Source organism: Acomys minous (genome assembly GCF_964271855.1).
Source record: "Acomys minous genome assembly, chromosome: 12".
NCBI lineage: Eukaryota > Metazoa > Chordata > Mammalia > Rodentia > Muridae > Acomys > Acomys minous.
This window is the reverse complement of record NC_140493.1, coordinates 41917699-41931304: the sequence shown is the minus strand read 5'-3', so window position 1 is coordinate 41931304 and position 13606 is coordinate 41917699. Positions and strand designations below refer to the sequence as shown.

The 13606-nt window shown below is 45.0% G+C and overlaps 1 protein-coding gene across 1 annotated transcript; it reads left to right on the top strand.

Moving 5' to 3' along the window:
- The first annotated feature begins 9032 nt into the window (after positions 1–9032).
- A1BG (alpha-1-B glycoprotein) lies at positions 9033–12858 on the top strand. The gene is made up of 8 exons (XM_084748751.1): positions 9033–9098; positions 9178–9216; positions 9315–9626; positions 9967–10239; positions 10434–10730; positions 11206–11511; positions 12235–12525; positions 12666–12858. Exons 1-8 carry the CDS (start codon positions 9065–9067, stop codon positions 12671–12673), a joined length of 1560 nt encoding a protein of 519 aa, XP_084604877.1. The 5' UTR covers positions 9033–9064; the 3' UTR covers positions 12674–12858.
- The last annotated feature ends 748 nt before the right edge of the window (positions 12859–13606 follow it).

Below are 13606 nucleotides of genomic sequence, written 5' to 3'. Positions count from 1 at the left end.
AATCCAAAACAATAAACAAAACCCCAAAACAATAAGCCTAAGAGAATAACATTTGAGCTTTCATTTTTTCCAAAATACCAGTGGCATCAGTTCTAGATTGAGAACATTTTAAAAAAGAAATTTAAAACCATAAAATAAAAATTTTTAAAGGTGGAATTGGTCAGATGTTAGAGTAGTTAACAACACTGGCTGCTCTTTCAAAAGACCCAAGTTTAATTCCCAGAACCCACAGTGTTTCAGAACTGCCCCAAACTCCAACCATTGTTTCCATGGGTAATGACCATAGTGGACAGGCATACTTGTGGGCAAAATAAACACACACACACACACACACACACACACAAACACAAACACAAACACACACACATACGCACACACTAGTAGTAAGACTTTTTTTTTTAATTAAAAATGTTGTCTGAATGGAACATGTCAACTTCCAGAAAGTACCCATGTAACTAACATCAATACCTAATAAATTATTAACAAATACAAATTTTAACACTCAAAACACCCTAGTTAAGAAAAAACAAATTAGCACAAATTTCCTGAAAAAGATGAGAGCAGTTTCCCTGCAGAGCGTCCAGAATCAGAGGCTCTGTGCTTACACTGTTAAGAAGAGATTCTCACTAGGAATCATGCCTTGAACATGACTGAGAGCAGCAAGTGATTCCTAAGCTTTTATGAATGCGGAAGTCTAAGCCAGGGTGGGTGCATGGCTATTATTCTGTTTGTGCTGTCACAGCACACTATAACAGGATGGCTCAAATATGCCAATAACTTGTCTCTCGTTGGTCCACACTAGAGGCTGGAGGACCAAGTTCAAGGGTGCAATAGAGTCAACATCAACTGTAGGCCAAAGTTTCTGGTTCGTACATAGAAACCTCTAGTCATGTCTTCCAATAGTGGAAGAGGCAAGTCAGATCTCTAGGTCCTCTTAGTTAGAGACTCCCTAGAGGTCCCAGCTGCTATCATTACACCACTCAGGGTTAGGACTTAACGTGCAAATGTCGGGGGTGAAAAAAGCATTCAGGCCACACCAATGCACAACAAATAACGATTACAGGCACACATCATGTCAAAAATGTCAAATCCCGTGTTCTTTTTCTTGTGTAACCAACTTTAGATGACAGTTCTAAATTGAAGAAAATAACTAATCAACAAAGAAGACCGGGGAGGTGGCTCAGTGTATAAAGACTCGTCCCACAGGCACAAGGACTTGCATTCCAATACCCAGAACACATATAAAGGCAGGCATGGTAGCATTCTTCTGTACTTTCAGTGCCCCTAAAAGGAGATGGGATGTAGAGACTGGTGACCCTGTGGAAGCTTGCAGGCCAACTGGTTTGTCATACATAGTGGCAGTCAACAAGTGAATCTGTCTCAAACAATGTGGAAGACAAGGCACAACACCAAATGTTGTCTTATTTCTAAACACTTGCTATGGCATTCAAACTCACACATACATAGACACAAGTGCACGCACGCTCATGCGTGCGCACGTGAGCGCACACACACACACACATGCCTGGACAGGTACACACCTGCATGGACACACCCACATGGACACAGATTGAAAAACTAAAAGAGATCCAAAGGTTATAGAAGATGAACATCATAGAAGAAAGTGCCACCCTAAAACGATGGTAAAGGGGACACTAATGCCTGTGTCCCCAAGGCTCAGAGACAGTCTTCTTCACTAAAATAAATTTGGACGACCTTTTCGTGTCTCAGATAAGATGACAGGAAGAGATGGACTAGTAATTTTTTACCAAGACACACAGCAAAGGAAACAAACAAGGAAAGGCGATTATTAAGTTCAGCAACGGTTAAAAAAAAAGTGCCAGCAAAAAGGTGGAACACTGATGTCCTTTAGAGTTTACACACACTGCCATGTGCTGCACCAACATTGCAGTCAATAACATCCCATGCAGGGCAGTGGTCCCATAAAGTTACAATGAACTTAAAAATTCATACAATCTGCTGTTGTTACTGTCCATTCTCCATGTTAAGAAATGCTCAGATACATAAATGCCATTCACGCTGGGTTGCAGTTGCCTGTAGTATTCAGCACAGGAGTCTGTGCCACATAGGTTTGCAGCCCAGGAGTCTCACTGGCAGTATATTACCTGGGTGTAGAGTAGGCTATACTATGTAGCAGGCACAATGTGATGTCTGCACTGTGCAAATTTCTAATGATGCCTTCCTCAGACTGTATCCCCATCAAGGGATGTATTACTGTATACATCTAAACATCTGTGTAAATGTGAATTTGCATGTTTGATTAATTAAACTTTGAAAAGCACACTATAATTAGATGAATAGGAGAACAGAGGCAAGGTACATATGTCCATGTTGGCAGTTTGAACAGGCAAGTGAACCCACTCTTCAGTGGGTTACCTGAAGGTACCCATAGTAAATAGAAAACAATTAAAATATGTAATTTAAAAGAGTACTGTTTGGATATATGGAGAGGATGCATCAAAAGAAAAAGGCTAGCAGGGATTGAATGGATGTCTCTGGGAGTTTATGGAATGGAGGGGTACTGAAATCAACCTTTTGGTTTGTTAGAATAAGCTTTGGGGTTATCTGACCCTTAACCCAAGTTAGGGGGTCACTTCAATGAAAATAGAAAGTAAGTCTGAGGAAGAGTAGAGGTACCCTGACTTCCCCTTTATAACCACTTGTGTTAGAGTGTATTAGCCAGACATGACTCCCCCCCCCCCCCATGACTCCCTCCTCTGTGGGCTTGTGGCTGCTGATCTCCTTACAACCAGCTGAGTCTGGAAGATGGTGACAGATGAGACAGACTCCTCCAGCACAATGGCCATGTTTTTTAAAAAAGAGAATCTGCTGTCGTGAAGAGGGCAGAGTAGCAGAAAGGAAGCATAAATTACCCAACAGGCTTCACAGAAAGGCTGATGCCAACAGCTGCTGGGGATGGGTTGCAAGTGTCAGCTTAGTGGCAGATGTTCCAAACAGTTGCCAAACTTATGTGTGCACATTTCTCCTGAATTTTTCTGGCAGGACTTTTGGGCTCCATCCTTATCTGTTATCAGTATTTGGTAAGTGTTTGGACAGAGCCTTAGCACCAGGCCAGTCACCTGGTTCAGCAGTGCCCTAATGTCGAGGAACACGAGAAAAATGGACAATCCGAGGGCCAGCACTTGTGACTCACTGCAGTCATGTCTTCTTTGCTTTCTTGGAATAATACAGAGCCCAGGGCCTCTAGGGTTGGCTCTAGACAGTAGAAAATAATGTGTTTTTTTCATCACCTTCTGCTTTTACCAGCAGGTGTTGAAGTAAAAAGACTTATAGTAGTGGACTTAAATCTGTTTCCTGATGTCTCTGCCTTTCTAAAAGTGAGTACAGCCAGATCTTAGAGCACAGACCTGATCCTGTCCCCCTTGGGAGGCTGAGGCAGGAAGAGAGCAAATCCAAGGCTTGCCTGCACAGGGGACATGTCTCAGTGGCATAATGCATTCCTAGCATGCTCTGGTCTCTTCGTTCAAACCCCAGTGCTGGTAGGTCAACAGTCAGTACACATAATAAGTGACTAATAAAGTTAGGAAGAGCTTTGGGTTAGTCCAGAAAGAGAAGCTTTAAACCACAATCTAAGAGGCAGAAGTTACAGCAAAGGAGAAAAAGGGTTTCAGGAAATACACTAACGTGGTTTTAAACCCATTCCATTTAAACCCATTTCAAAGCTGAAATGATTTAATCTCATTGGATGAGTCCTTGAGAGTAAAGGAAGGGAGAAACAGAAGAGATGACTATAGGAGAGGACAAGTTCCCTGTAAATAACACTAGGCTGTGATAAAATAAGGCTTAAATTTGCCTGCATTTGGGGATGGAGAGGAAATTTAGAGAGATTAATAGTTGTCACTGTGCCCACTCAGCAAGTATACTGGGGTTTGTGCCTCCTGATATCTTTTTAAATAAGACATTTAAAAACATTCTCATAATGATGTACTTCAGAAAATAGAAGCAAAGATGAAAATTAAGAGGTGATGGAAAGGTCAGTCTGGGAACTAGAGAACCTTCATACACTGACTTTTAAATGGTATCAGAAGCATGAAGCTGGGTATGGAACTCCCTCAAGTACATACGACAAGGATTTCAGTTCATGTATGTAGATGTTAAAGAAAGGATGATAAGGCGCGAGGCAGAGGAAGTCAAGAACATCAAAAGGAACCTGCTTATTAACCATCAAGGAAGTAGGAAGTGGTTACTGCCTTTTCACCATGGTCTTCCCTCTTTGCTTTTGATTTACAGATAATATCATTAAGTCATTTCTCAGACAGTACACAGGTGTAAGAGGTGCCATGCCAAAGCATGACCTCTTCCACAGTACATGGCTGCAAGAATTCTCAGATGCTCAATGCTGAGAAATGTGGCTCAAACAAGGATTCTACTTCATTTAAGATGAGCTATGGGGTTTAAGTGGCAAAAATAACACTGACTTGTAAATAAATTCTGAAAAGGTTTGAAGTCTCATTGAGGCCGATAAGGAGCCTGAGACACCTACAAAGCAGGAAGAAGGAAACTAGAGACCACAAGGAAACATGGCGTTCCTCCTATTCCAAGGATGGACTCATCTAGAACACAGGCAGTTAAGGAGGGTCATGATGTGAGAATTAGCTCAGTCACATATTCTGTGACCTAGAAAGTTTCCCATGTGGAAGGTATTGATGGAACATGGGGAGTAAGATCCTAGGTATTGTAGACAACTGTGTCTTCTGCTGACATAGGGCCCATGCTGTAGATAATAAACTGAATAGGATCAGCACTGATCCATAGGTGTCTGTCCCACAGAGACTACCATTAGAAACTGGAGCATTGAGTCTCTGGATGGGCAGGGCATGTGGGGAGTGAAACTTAGATGGTTGTACTGACCTTCACTGTCTACATGGGACTTTGGGCCCATGGGAACCACATTTGATTCCCTCTAGCATTGATTCATTTTACTGAGTAATGTTGATGTCAATGGTATCTCATCCAAAGGGGCTTTGGCAGGTGTAAGTGAGTGACTACACATAAATGCTTTGAAGGATGGATGGCCCAAGCAAGGCTTCCCCATGCTTTACTTATTAATATTGTGGTAGTGGCTGTTGTTACTATTACCTAACAAAAGTATTGGAATGTAACTCAGATATTGGAAATTATTGCTTAATATAGACCCTTTGTGATGGGTCTATATAAGAGAGAGAACGTGAAAAAGTGTTGCTTGATAAGTAGAAGGTATTGTGGGGGTTGGGGGTTGCCAAGACCAAATTTCAGGGTGGGATCAAAGTATCAAAGTTCAGAATTGAATCAAAGTATCAAAGTCCTCCCCTTCTTGCACACACAAACACAGACTTAAAAAAATTTTTTTAAAGATTTTTGTTTTGAGAAGGCAATTCACTATGTAGTTCTGGGTGGCTGACCTGGAACTCTGAATGGCTACCCTGTAACTCCTGTTCTGCCTTTTGAGTATTGAAAATTGATACTTTTATAGTATTCTGGAGGACTTGTCAGGGTTATAGTTTGTGTTCTACTCTTTTGCAAGCCCCAACCCCAGGTATCACCCTTTGCTGACAGTTTTTCAGATGCAGAGAAGTGCCATTCCAAGGTGCACAGTAGGCATTAGAGAAACTGTGCTGGCATCTCGCGTCCAGGGGGCCTTTGTTATCAGGTCCATTCTCTTCTCCTGGCCTGTTCCAGCTTCATCAGTCCCCCAGACTGTTGTGGGCTGAACTCTGTTCACCATGTGTTCAACTTATAGTCCTTATAGTTGGGAATGTGATCTGAGAGATGAACAGGGTCCCTACAGACACGTTCAAGTAGTGGATTGAAGTGGACCCTAAGCCAGGTACTGGTGTTGTCATAGAAACAGGAATTCAGTCACAGAGAAGAAAAGAGATACCAAGAACATACAGAGCAACAGGTGTGCTCAGATGGTTGTAATGACCTTCACTATCTGCATGGGATTTTGGGTCCATCAGTACTACATTTGATTCCTTCTATTACTGGCTCATTTTACTAAGAAATGGGGATGTCAGTAGTATCTCATCCAAAGGGGATTTGGCAGGCATAAGTAAATGATGACACAAATGCTCTGAAGTAGAGGTGACCTAAGCTCTGCCAAGGACTCCCAAAATCCCCTGGCCCTAAGATAAGGCAAGGACAAACCAGGACCTTCCAAACCTCTTGATTTCATATTTAGGACTTCTAGAACTCTGAAGAATAGCTTTCTATTGTTTTAAGCTACCAGGTGTGTGATAACTTGATACAGCATCTTCAGAAAGCTAATGTCAACAATTAGTACTGAGCTGATTGTGTGTACGTATCTCCAATTAGTCCCCTTTAATCACTGAGTAGCTCTTTCTTAGAATCTTAGGGAAGGGGTAGGAATAGGCATAATTCTGTCCTAACTTGAGCCCCGTAGGCTTCCGCACATGGAAGAACAGGCTGATGTCCTTGTAGAATGATGTTATTGGAATTTGATTTCTGATGCACCTTTCCTTTGGGGTGGGATAACCTGGCACATTCTTCTACATTTAACAACAACAACAACAAAACTCTGATGATAACTCATTTATCTTTCCGATTTTACTGCATCTCTTCTGAAAGTATTAAGATTTTTTTTCAACTTCAGCAGAAAGAGGGAAAGCAAGCTAATCGCATTGAAATTTTCCAACTTGTCCCTCATGTAATGATGGCAAAAACTGAGACTGAGAAGAACAAACGATGCACTGTGATAGAAAATTCATGTCAATGTATGTTTACCAGATTCTGAGTTTGGCTCCTTTAACCAGAAAGTTATCTTTGAAAAACAGAAAGAGGTGGACACCATGCATTTACAAAAGGGACCTTAATGTCTTTTATTTCCAATTTTGATTGTTTCTCTAGGGGTCATCTAGGGAATGCTGTGGTCCTCCTGAGATAAACACAGAGATTTACCACAGTAGGGTGTGTGTCATACTTGAGAATTGCAGAGAATGGACTGGGGAATCTGAGGACAGACATTAGAAACAGGAGAGGAAGAAATAGTAGCTCTAAAATAATGGAAAGGACAAAAATAATCAGAAAGAAACATCTCAAAATGCAGAGGTTTTAGTCCTCTCTGAAGGCACCAGGTTCAAACACCAGAGAGAATGAGGCACAGCTCAGAAAGCCCCACTGCAATGGGTGTGAATGAAGCCAGTGCCGAGTCTCAGCTGTCCATGAGATATCATCACTTGGAAGAAACATACTGATTACCAAAGTATTTCTGGAAGGAGCAGAGGGCGCAGAGTGGAGTCTACATCAGTTGTACCATGGAGGACCGCAGGTTCAAAGGGTTCTAATGACAGCCTTCTTGTTGTTAACTTCTCAGCAAGACCCATGGGAACAGAAGTCATGGCTGGCTAAGAGATGCATTGTCACTTCCTTATGGAGGAGGCTTTGCTGGAGAACCATAACTGTCCACTGGGAAGCATTGAGCTTTACCTGAGCTCCTTCTCAGATGTTTGCTCCAAACTGCCCCCTAGTGTAAGCTACAGAGCATCAAGGACTGCCAGCCTCTCTGGAACTGAAAGTACTGAAGGAGGATTCCTGTTGGGGGTGAGGGGTCAGTGACTTAGCACACCCACTGAGGGTTGCATCTCAGTTTTGACTCCTGTTCACACCTGGCTCTTGTCAGGACAGGATTCTTTGTAGCCAACATGCAAGGCAAGGCCTCATTCCTCATCCTGCTGCATTTTGCGCCTCCTTCCTGATCCCAGCCCACTAGAGAAGGACCCGCAGAAGGACCAGGGAAACCAGGAGCTCCCTTGATGAAACACATTCCAGGAGCAGTGCCCCGTGAAGCTCACAGTTAAAGGACACCAACTAATGCAGAAGTTTTGAAGTGTTGACAAAGAACCACAATAAATAGTTTAGGTTTGTGACCCAACACACACACACATGACCTCACACATACAAACAAGTGCAAGAAGTCAGAAGGATTTGGAAATTTATGTTTATTTTATGAATTTTAATTCATTTGGCTCTCGATCTTTGTTGATTTTATAGGCCCTCATTTGTCAACACTTTGAGGAATTGCGGAAGTGAAAGTCCCCTGTCACCTATGAGATAAAGTATTCTTTCGTTCCTGGAAAGGCAGCAGGGGGAAGTTGGGAAAGTGAGAGGAATTACTGACATCCCCTTCCAGGTATTTCCAATGGGAAAGAAGCTGACATTCGAGGAGCCGTGGGGATGTGAGAAGGATTGCACAGGATGGCTGGGGCCCCTAAACACATACACAAAAATGCAATTGATGGAGGACAATTCCAGGATACCAAAATGGCTGTCCGTATTCCTGGGTTTGATTTGTACCTTTGTTTATTGATTTATTATTTTTTAAATAGGGTCTGGCCTACTATGTAGTCCAGGCTGGCTTAGAATAAAGCACTCTTTGGTATTAAGGAAACACGGACATTTTCTTGAATCAAAAATACTGGTTTGCAAGGACAATACATGCAGTAAACATTGAATCTCTACACAGATCTAGCCAATGGACAGGACATCCTCCACAGTTGAGTGGAGAGCGGGGACTGACTTTCCCATGAATTTTGGTGCCCCATATTTGACCACATCTCCTTGATGGAGAGGCCTGATGGCACTCAGAGGAAGGATAGCAGGCTATCAAGAAGAGACTTGATACCCTATGATCATATAGAGGGGGAGGAGGTCTCTCTCAGTCACAGATATAGGGGAGTAGAATAGGGTGAAAGCAGGAGCGAGGGAGGAATGGGAACATACAAGGGATGGGATAACAGTTGAGATGTAAAATGAATAAATTAATAAAAAAGTAAATTAAAAAATACTGGTTTGTTGTGTTTTTAATCTAAGGAAGGGGGGTTTGACTTGGTATCAGTTCAGCATGATAATTACGCATTGTTATTGATTGGCATTATTGCTGAATCCCCACTGTCCCCTTGCCAAGCAGTTGTCTCTCTGCCCTTACCTTCCAGGAAGCGCTAACAAAGTACAAGGTCAGTGCCTCAGATTAATTTGCCACTGCAGATGCTCCCTTCAGACACTCCAGCTGGACTGAGGACCCGCCATGTCTCTGTTGGCAGCTGTGCTGCTGCTCTGGGGTAAGATAGATGTCCTGGGGCCTAGAACCTCTGGGGTAAGGGTGGTCTGAATGGAGACTCACAGCCTCTGCCTCTCCAGGTTTCACTCTGGACCTGGCAACTGCTTATATGTCCATCCGTAAGTTCACCGATAAGGTCTGGGAACTGTGGGCTACAAGTTGAGGGGAGCCTGTTTCCTAATAGCAAGAAGCTAGCCCTTGCTTCTTTGCACTCCAGATACTGACACTGAACCTAGTCTATGGGCAGAGCCTCAGTCCTTGGAGAAACCTTGGGCCAACCTGACACTAACATGTGAGGCTGACACACTTACCAGAGACTTCCAGCTGATCCTGAATGGGTGGCCCAAGACTGAAGTCAATCTTGACAAACATGTCATGTCTCACAAGTTCTCACTGGGAGCAATTACAAGCAAGAACATGGGCCTCTATCGCTGCCGATACAGCGTTGATATCTTTGTCCCAATTACCAACCTAACGGAGATGCACAAGTGGTCCATGCTAAGCAATCTTGTGGAGGTAACAGGGAAAGGTAAGCTGGGCCACAACGGGATCAGGAGGCAGTGGAGGGAAGTCGATGGTGGAACCTCCATCCATGTCACCTGGTCTATCTCTTAGCCTCAGTTAGCTCATCTGTCAACTGGGGAGGTTTATGCTGTCCCCCAGAGGTTTGAGAATAATGAGTCCCACAGAGTGCTGGGAACAGGCCTGGCATGGCGCCATGTTCTGCACCCTTTCTCTTACTCTACCCACCCCACACCCCCTGCTGCCCTTGCCTTCTTTATGTTCTCTGAGTCTGGAATTTATACTCTGACTGTCTCCAGTAGTGAGACTGAAGCATTCATACTGACCCTGCCCTCCCACATCCACAGAACCCTTGCCCCAGCCCTGGCTTTCTACTGCGCCAGCATCCTGGATCATACCCTCCATGGGCACATACCTGCTGTGCAAGACGCCTCTGCTGGGTGTAACCTTCGTGGTAAAGCAGGAAAAAGAGGGTGGTTTGGTGAGATCAACCAAAGCCCAGAGGAAGGGAACAGCTTACTTTTCAGTCTTCACACCTGGCAGATACAGCTGCAGATACCAAACTCATGACACAGGTGAACTTTCTGAGCCCAGTGATATTGTGACCATCAACGAGTTAGGTGAGTGTTAAACCCCAACACTGAAAAAAGCTCACTGTAAGGCCTGATGCATAGTGTCCAAAGATAAGCCTGTTGCTCCTAAGCTGTCAGTGGAGGTCAGGGGTTTGAGGGCGGGACAGAGGGCAGTTCTCCGTGGGTTCCTACAATGCACAGTGTCCTATACTCCTACCTCAGTGCTCTTCCCTGTCTTGCAGCCAGACCACCTCCGCCCACTCTGTATTTTATGGAAAATTACCCAATGGTCAAGCACCAGAGCACACCAGAGACCCTTGGCTGCAGAGCTCCTGTGAACGCAGCTGAGATCCAACTCAGGCTGGGAGAGAAGGTGCTGGATTTTCCTCGGGTCTGCTTTGTCCGATACTTCTGCCTATTCCACCTGAACTTTAAGCACCTGGATGGCCAAGGCCCTTTCACCTGCCGCTACCTCATACACAGAAAGTTAGAACTCTGGTCTGAAGACAGCAAGCCCATAGAGCTCATGTGGACTGATGGTGAGCCTCCTAACAGGACTGCAGGCCAGGGTGGACGGGAAAGGCCAAGATGGTAGTCAGAAATGAGCAGGATAGGGATTCCAAAACAGGACTTCCAAATCTGAGCATGCACTGCCTTCTCAGCCTCAGTTTCCCCAAGCTTTAAATAGGACAATGAATAGAGTGACCTTGAGCCCTGCAAAGAATTGGGTCCTCAAAGAAGTCTGGCACAGACATTTATGGACCTTCACCTGTCAGTGGATCCTAGCAAGGATGAGGCGGGCTTGCTGTCTGCCCAGAGCTTGGCAAGGCTCAGACTTGAAGGACTGGGTCAGTATTAAAAGCAGTGCTATTTTGGTGCCCTTCAGAAGCAGACAGAAGAGGGAGCCAAAAGGTCACCTTAAGCAGAAGGCTCAGCTATACCACAAGCTGGGCCATGCATAGGAAGGCCCTTACTATGCCTTCAAGCTGAATCAATATGTCTGATTCTCCACAGAGAAACTGATGGCACCAATGTTCATTGTAAAGCCTTCAAAAGAGATCTTTATGCCTCGTTCGACGGTGCATTTTCTATGTTCCGCACCGAAGGGCAAGACGGGCCTGAGCTTTGGCCTGCAACGCCAGGGCCAACATCATCGGTTCTCCCTGGTCCAGATGCTGAAAACGGCTGGGACTCAAGCTGTCTTTGAGCTGAGCAATCTCTCAACAATAGATTCTGGCAACTACAGTTGTATCTACATGGAACAGACACCGCCCTTCTCAGGATCTCCTTCCAGTGAGATCGTGCAGCTGCGTGTGGGTGGTGAGCTGAGCATGGCCGTGAATGTGGGAGGCCAAGTAGGTTGCTGGCCTCCCAGTTCAGAGCCAGACTTTCTGGGCTGTGTTCCTGTGAGGGGCCATCCTTTCTCGGTTGTGACTTAATGAAATGATGGGTGTTTGAGTCCTCCCTTGGCTGTGAGACATGGAAATCGGGTTGGTTTCCCATAGCCCAAGCTGGAAGGCAGCTCATAGAACCATGTTCAAAGGTATCAGGATCCATGGTTTTTGTGTCTATGTACCCTCCTGTGCCTCTGTTTCTCTGTGATGTGTGTATTACCAACTCATACTATTGACTGCCTTGAGCTAATATGGTATTTTACTGAACTGTAGAATCCCTGTGGTGATTGCTTCTCATCAAGGTCTCAGTGAACCAGAGGTCATCCATGAGAGACCATGTAAAGGCTTGTAGGACCTGACCTCGGACATTTGAACTGTGCTTCTGTCAAAAGTATTTTTCTAGAAGGTCTCATTACCACTTTAGCACTTTGGGCACCCCATGAAGCAACCCATGGGACAGGCCAGGGCCTGGAAAATCTCACAGCCATTGTGATTTGTGGGGGGCGGGGTCAGACACGTAGATGAGATACAGTTGCTACAAGTACTGGTGCCTGACTCAGAGTGGACGGTACAAACAAAGCAGCTGGAGAAGATCCACCATAGGGCCTGGCACGAAATGCTAAAACCTCCTTGCCATCCTCTCTCATAGGACCACCACCCCGGCCAAAGCTTGAAGCTCTGTGGACAGGCAAGGTGGCCCTAGGCCGTGACGCCCACTTTCTCTGCCATGGCCATGTGCATAAGGTCACCATGGATCTGGTAAAGGAGGGCAGTGAGATGCCCTCCTCCATCAGTTATGCGATAACAAGCACCTCGGCTATTCTGAAACTGGTCTCCGTGGGTCCCCAACATAGAGGCAACTACAGCTGCCGCTATGCCTCCATGTCACCCTTCTCATTTAAGTCAGGGAACAGCAACCCTGTGGAACTTCTAGTAGAAGGTAAGACTTTCCTGAGCTGGATTTGGGTTTTACCTTTAGATATCTCAAGGGCTGTAACTTCCTAATGGTCTAATCTAGCCTAGTATGCAAATGCCTTGTGGCAATTTCCTGAAACAAGGCATACAACTTTTTTTGTCTAGATAGCTGATATAGCAACAGATACAGGAAAGCATCCTGGAAAGCATTGAAGATGGGGACAACTCCTACTCTCCCCAATGTAGCATGACTCTACATCAATCTCCCTGGATTTAATAAAGGTCAAGCAACAGTGTATTCTAAATGTGTCTTCCATCTGTGGTTCTGGAGCAGCTGCCGGTGGCAAAGGATGTTCTTCCAGGCCTGGGATGCTGTGTCCTTAAAGAGAATAAGTTCAGGACAGAAGGGTGAAAGCCTGGTCCTTACCTCATATCTCACAAGATCACCTTCTCCTGTTCTCCTTTGTCTGGCTGCCTCGTACTTCCCAGGTTCTTCTTCCCCTTCCTGCAGGTGTGTGCACGCAGCGTAGAGCTCTGGCCAAGCCTGTCTTAGCTTGAAAGGGTCTGTCCCTAATCTAGCAGTAGTTTAGAAAATGCTACATTAGGGCTCTGGCTGTGTTTTCACATTTCACAAATATTGTCCGATGGATGGCATCAGAGTGTATCCAAACCAGTGCCTCATCTGAAGTGACTCAACCGGAACAAACCAAACAGCACATCCTCTTCAGAGCTGAGCCAATGTTATGTTCCCTTCAGGCCTCAGTGGAGCCTGAGGCTAGGCGTAAGGAGTTGATCCCCGAAGCAAAACAAGGATCCACAACTCAGAACCACCCTGCCTCCCTGGCGTGTTCCCCATCAATGCCCCAATGCTTCCGGTCCCCACATAACTCAGAACTACTCCATGTCTGGCTGCGGCCACCATTCCTTCAGTCCCTTTGCTCAGAGGGCTCTTCCTCCTCCTTCACCTCTCACTTGGATGTTAACATACAGTCTCATGCTTCAGATCTGAAGGATCGTTTCATTCATCAATTTTTCCCCCAACAATGTCTAATTGGAAGTCCAGAATAATCCAAAGGCCTATTTGGTTAGTGGTGATCCCTAAGATG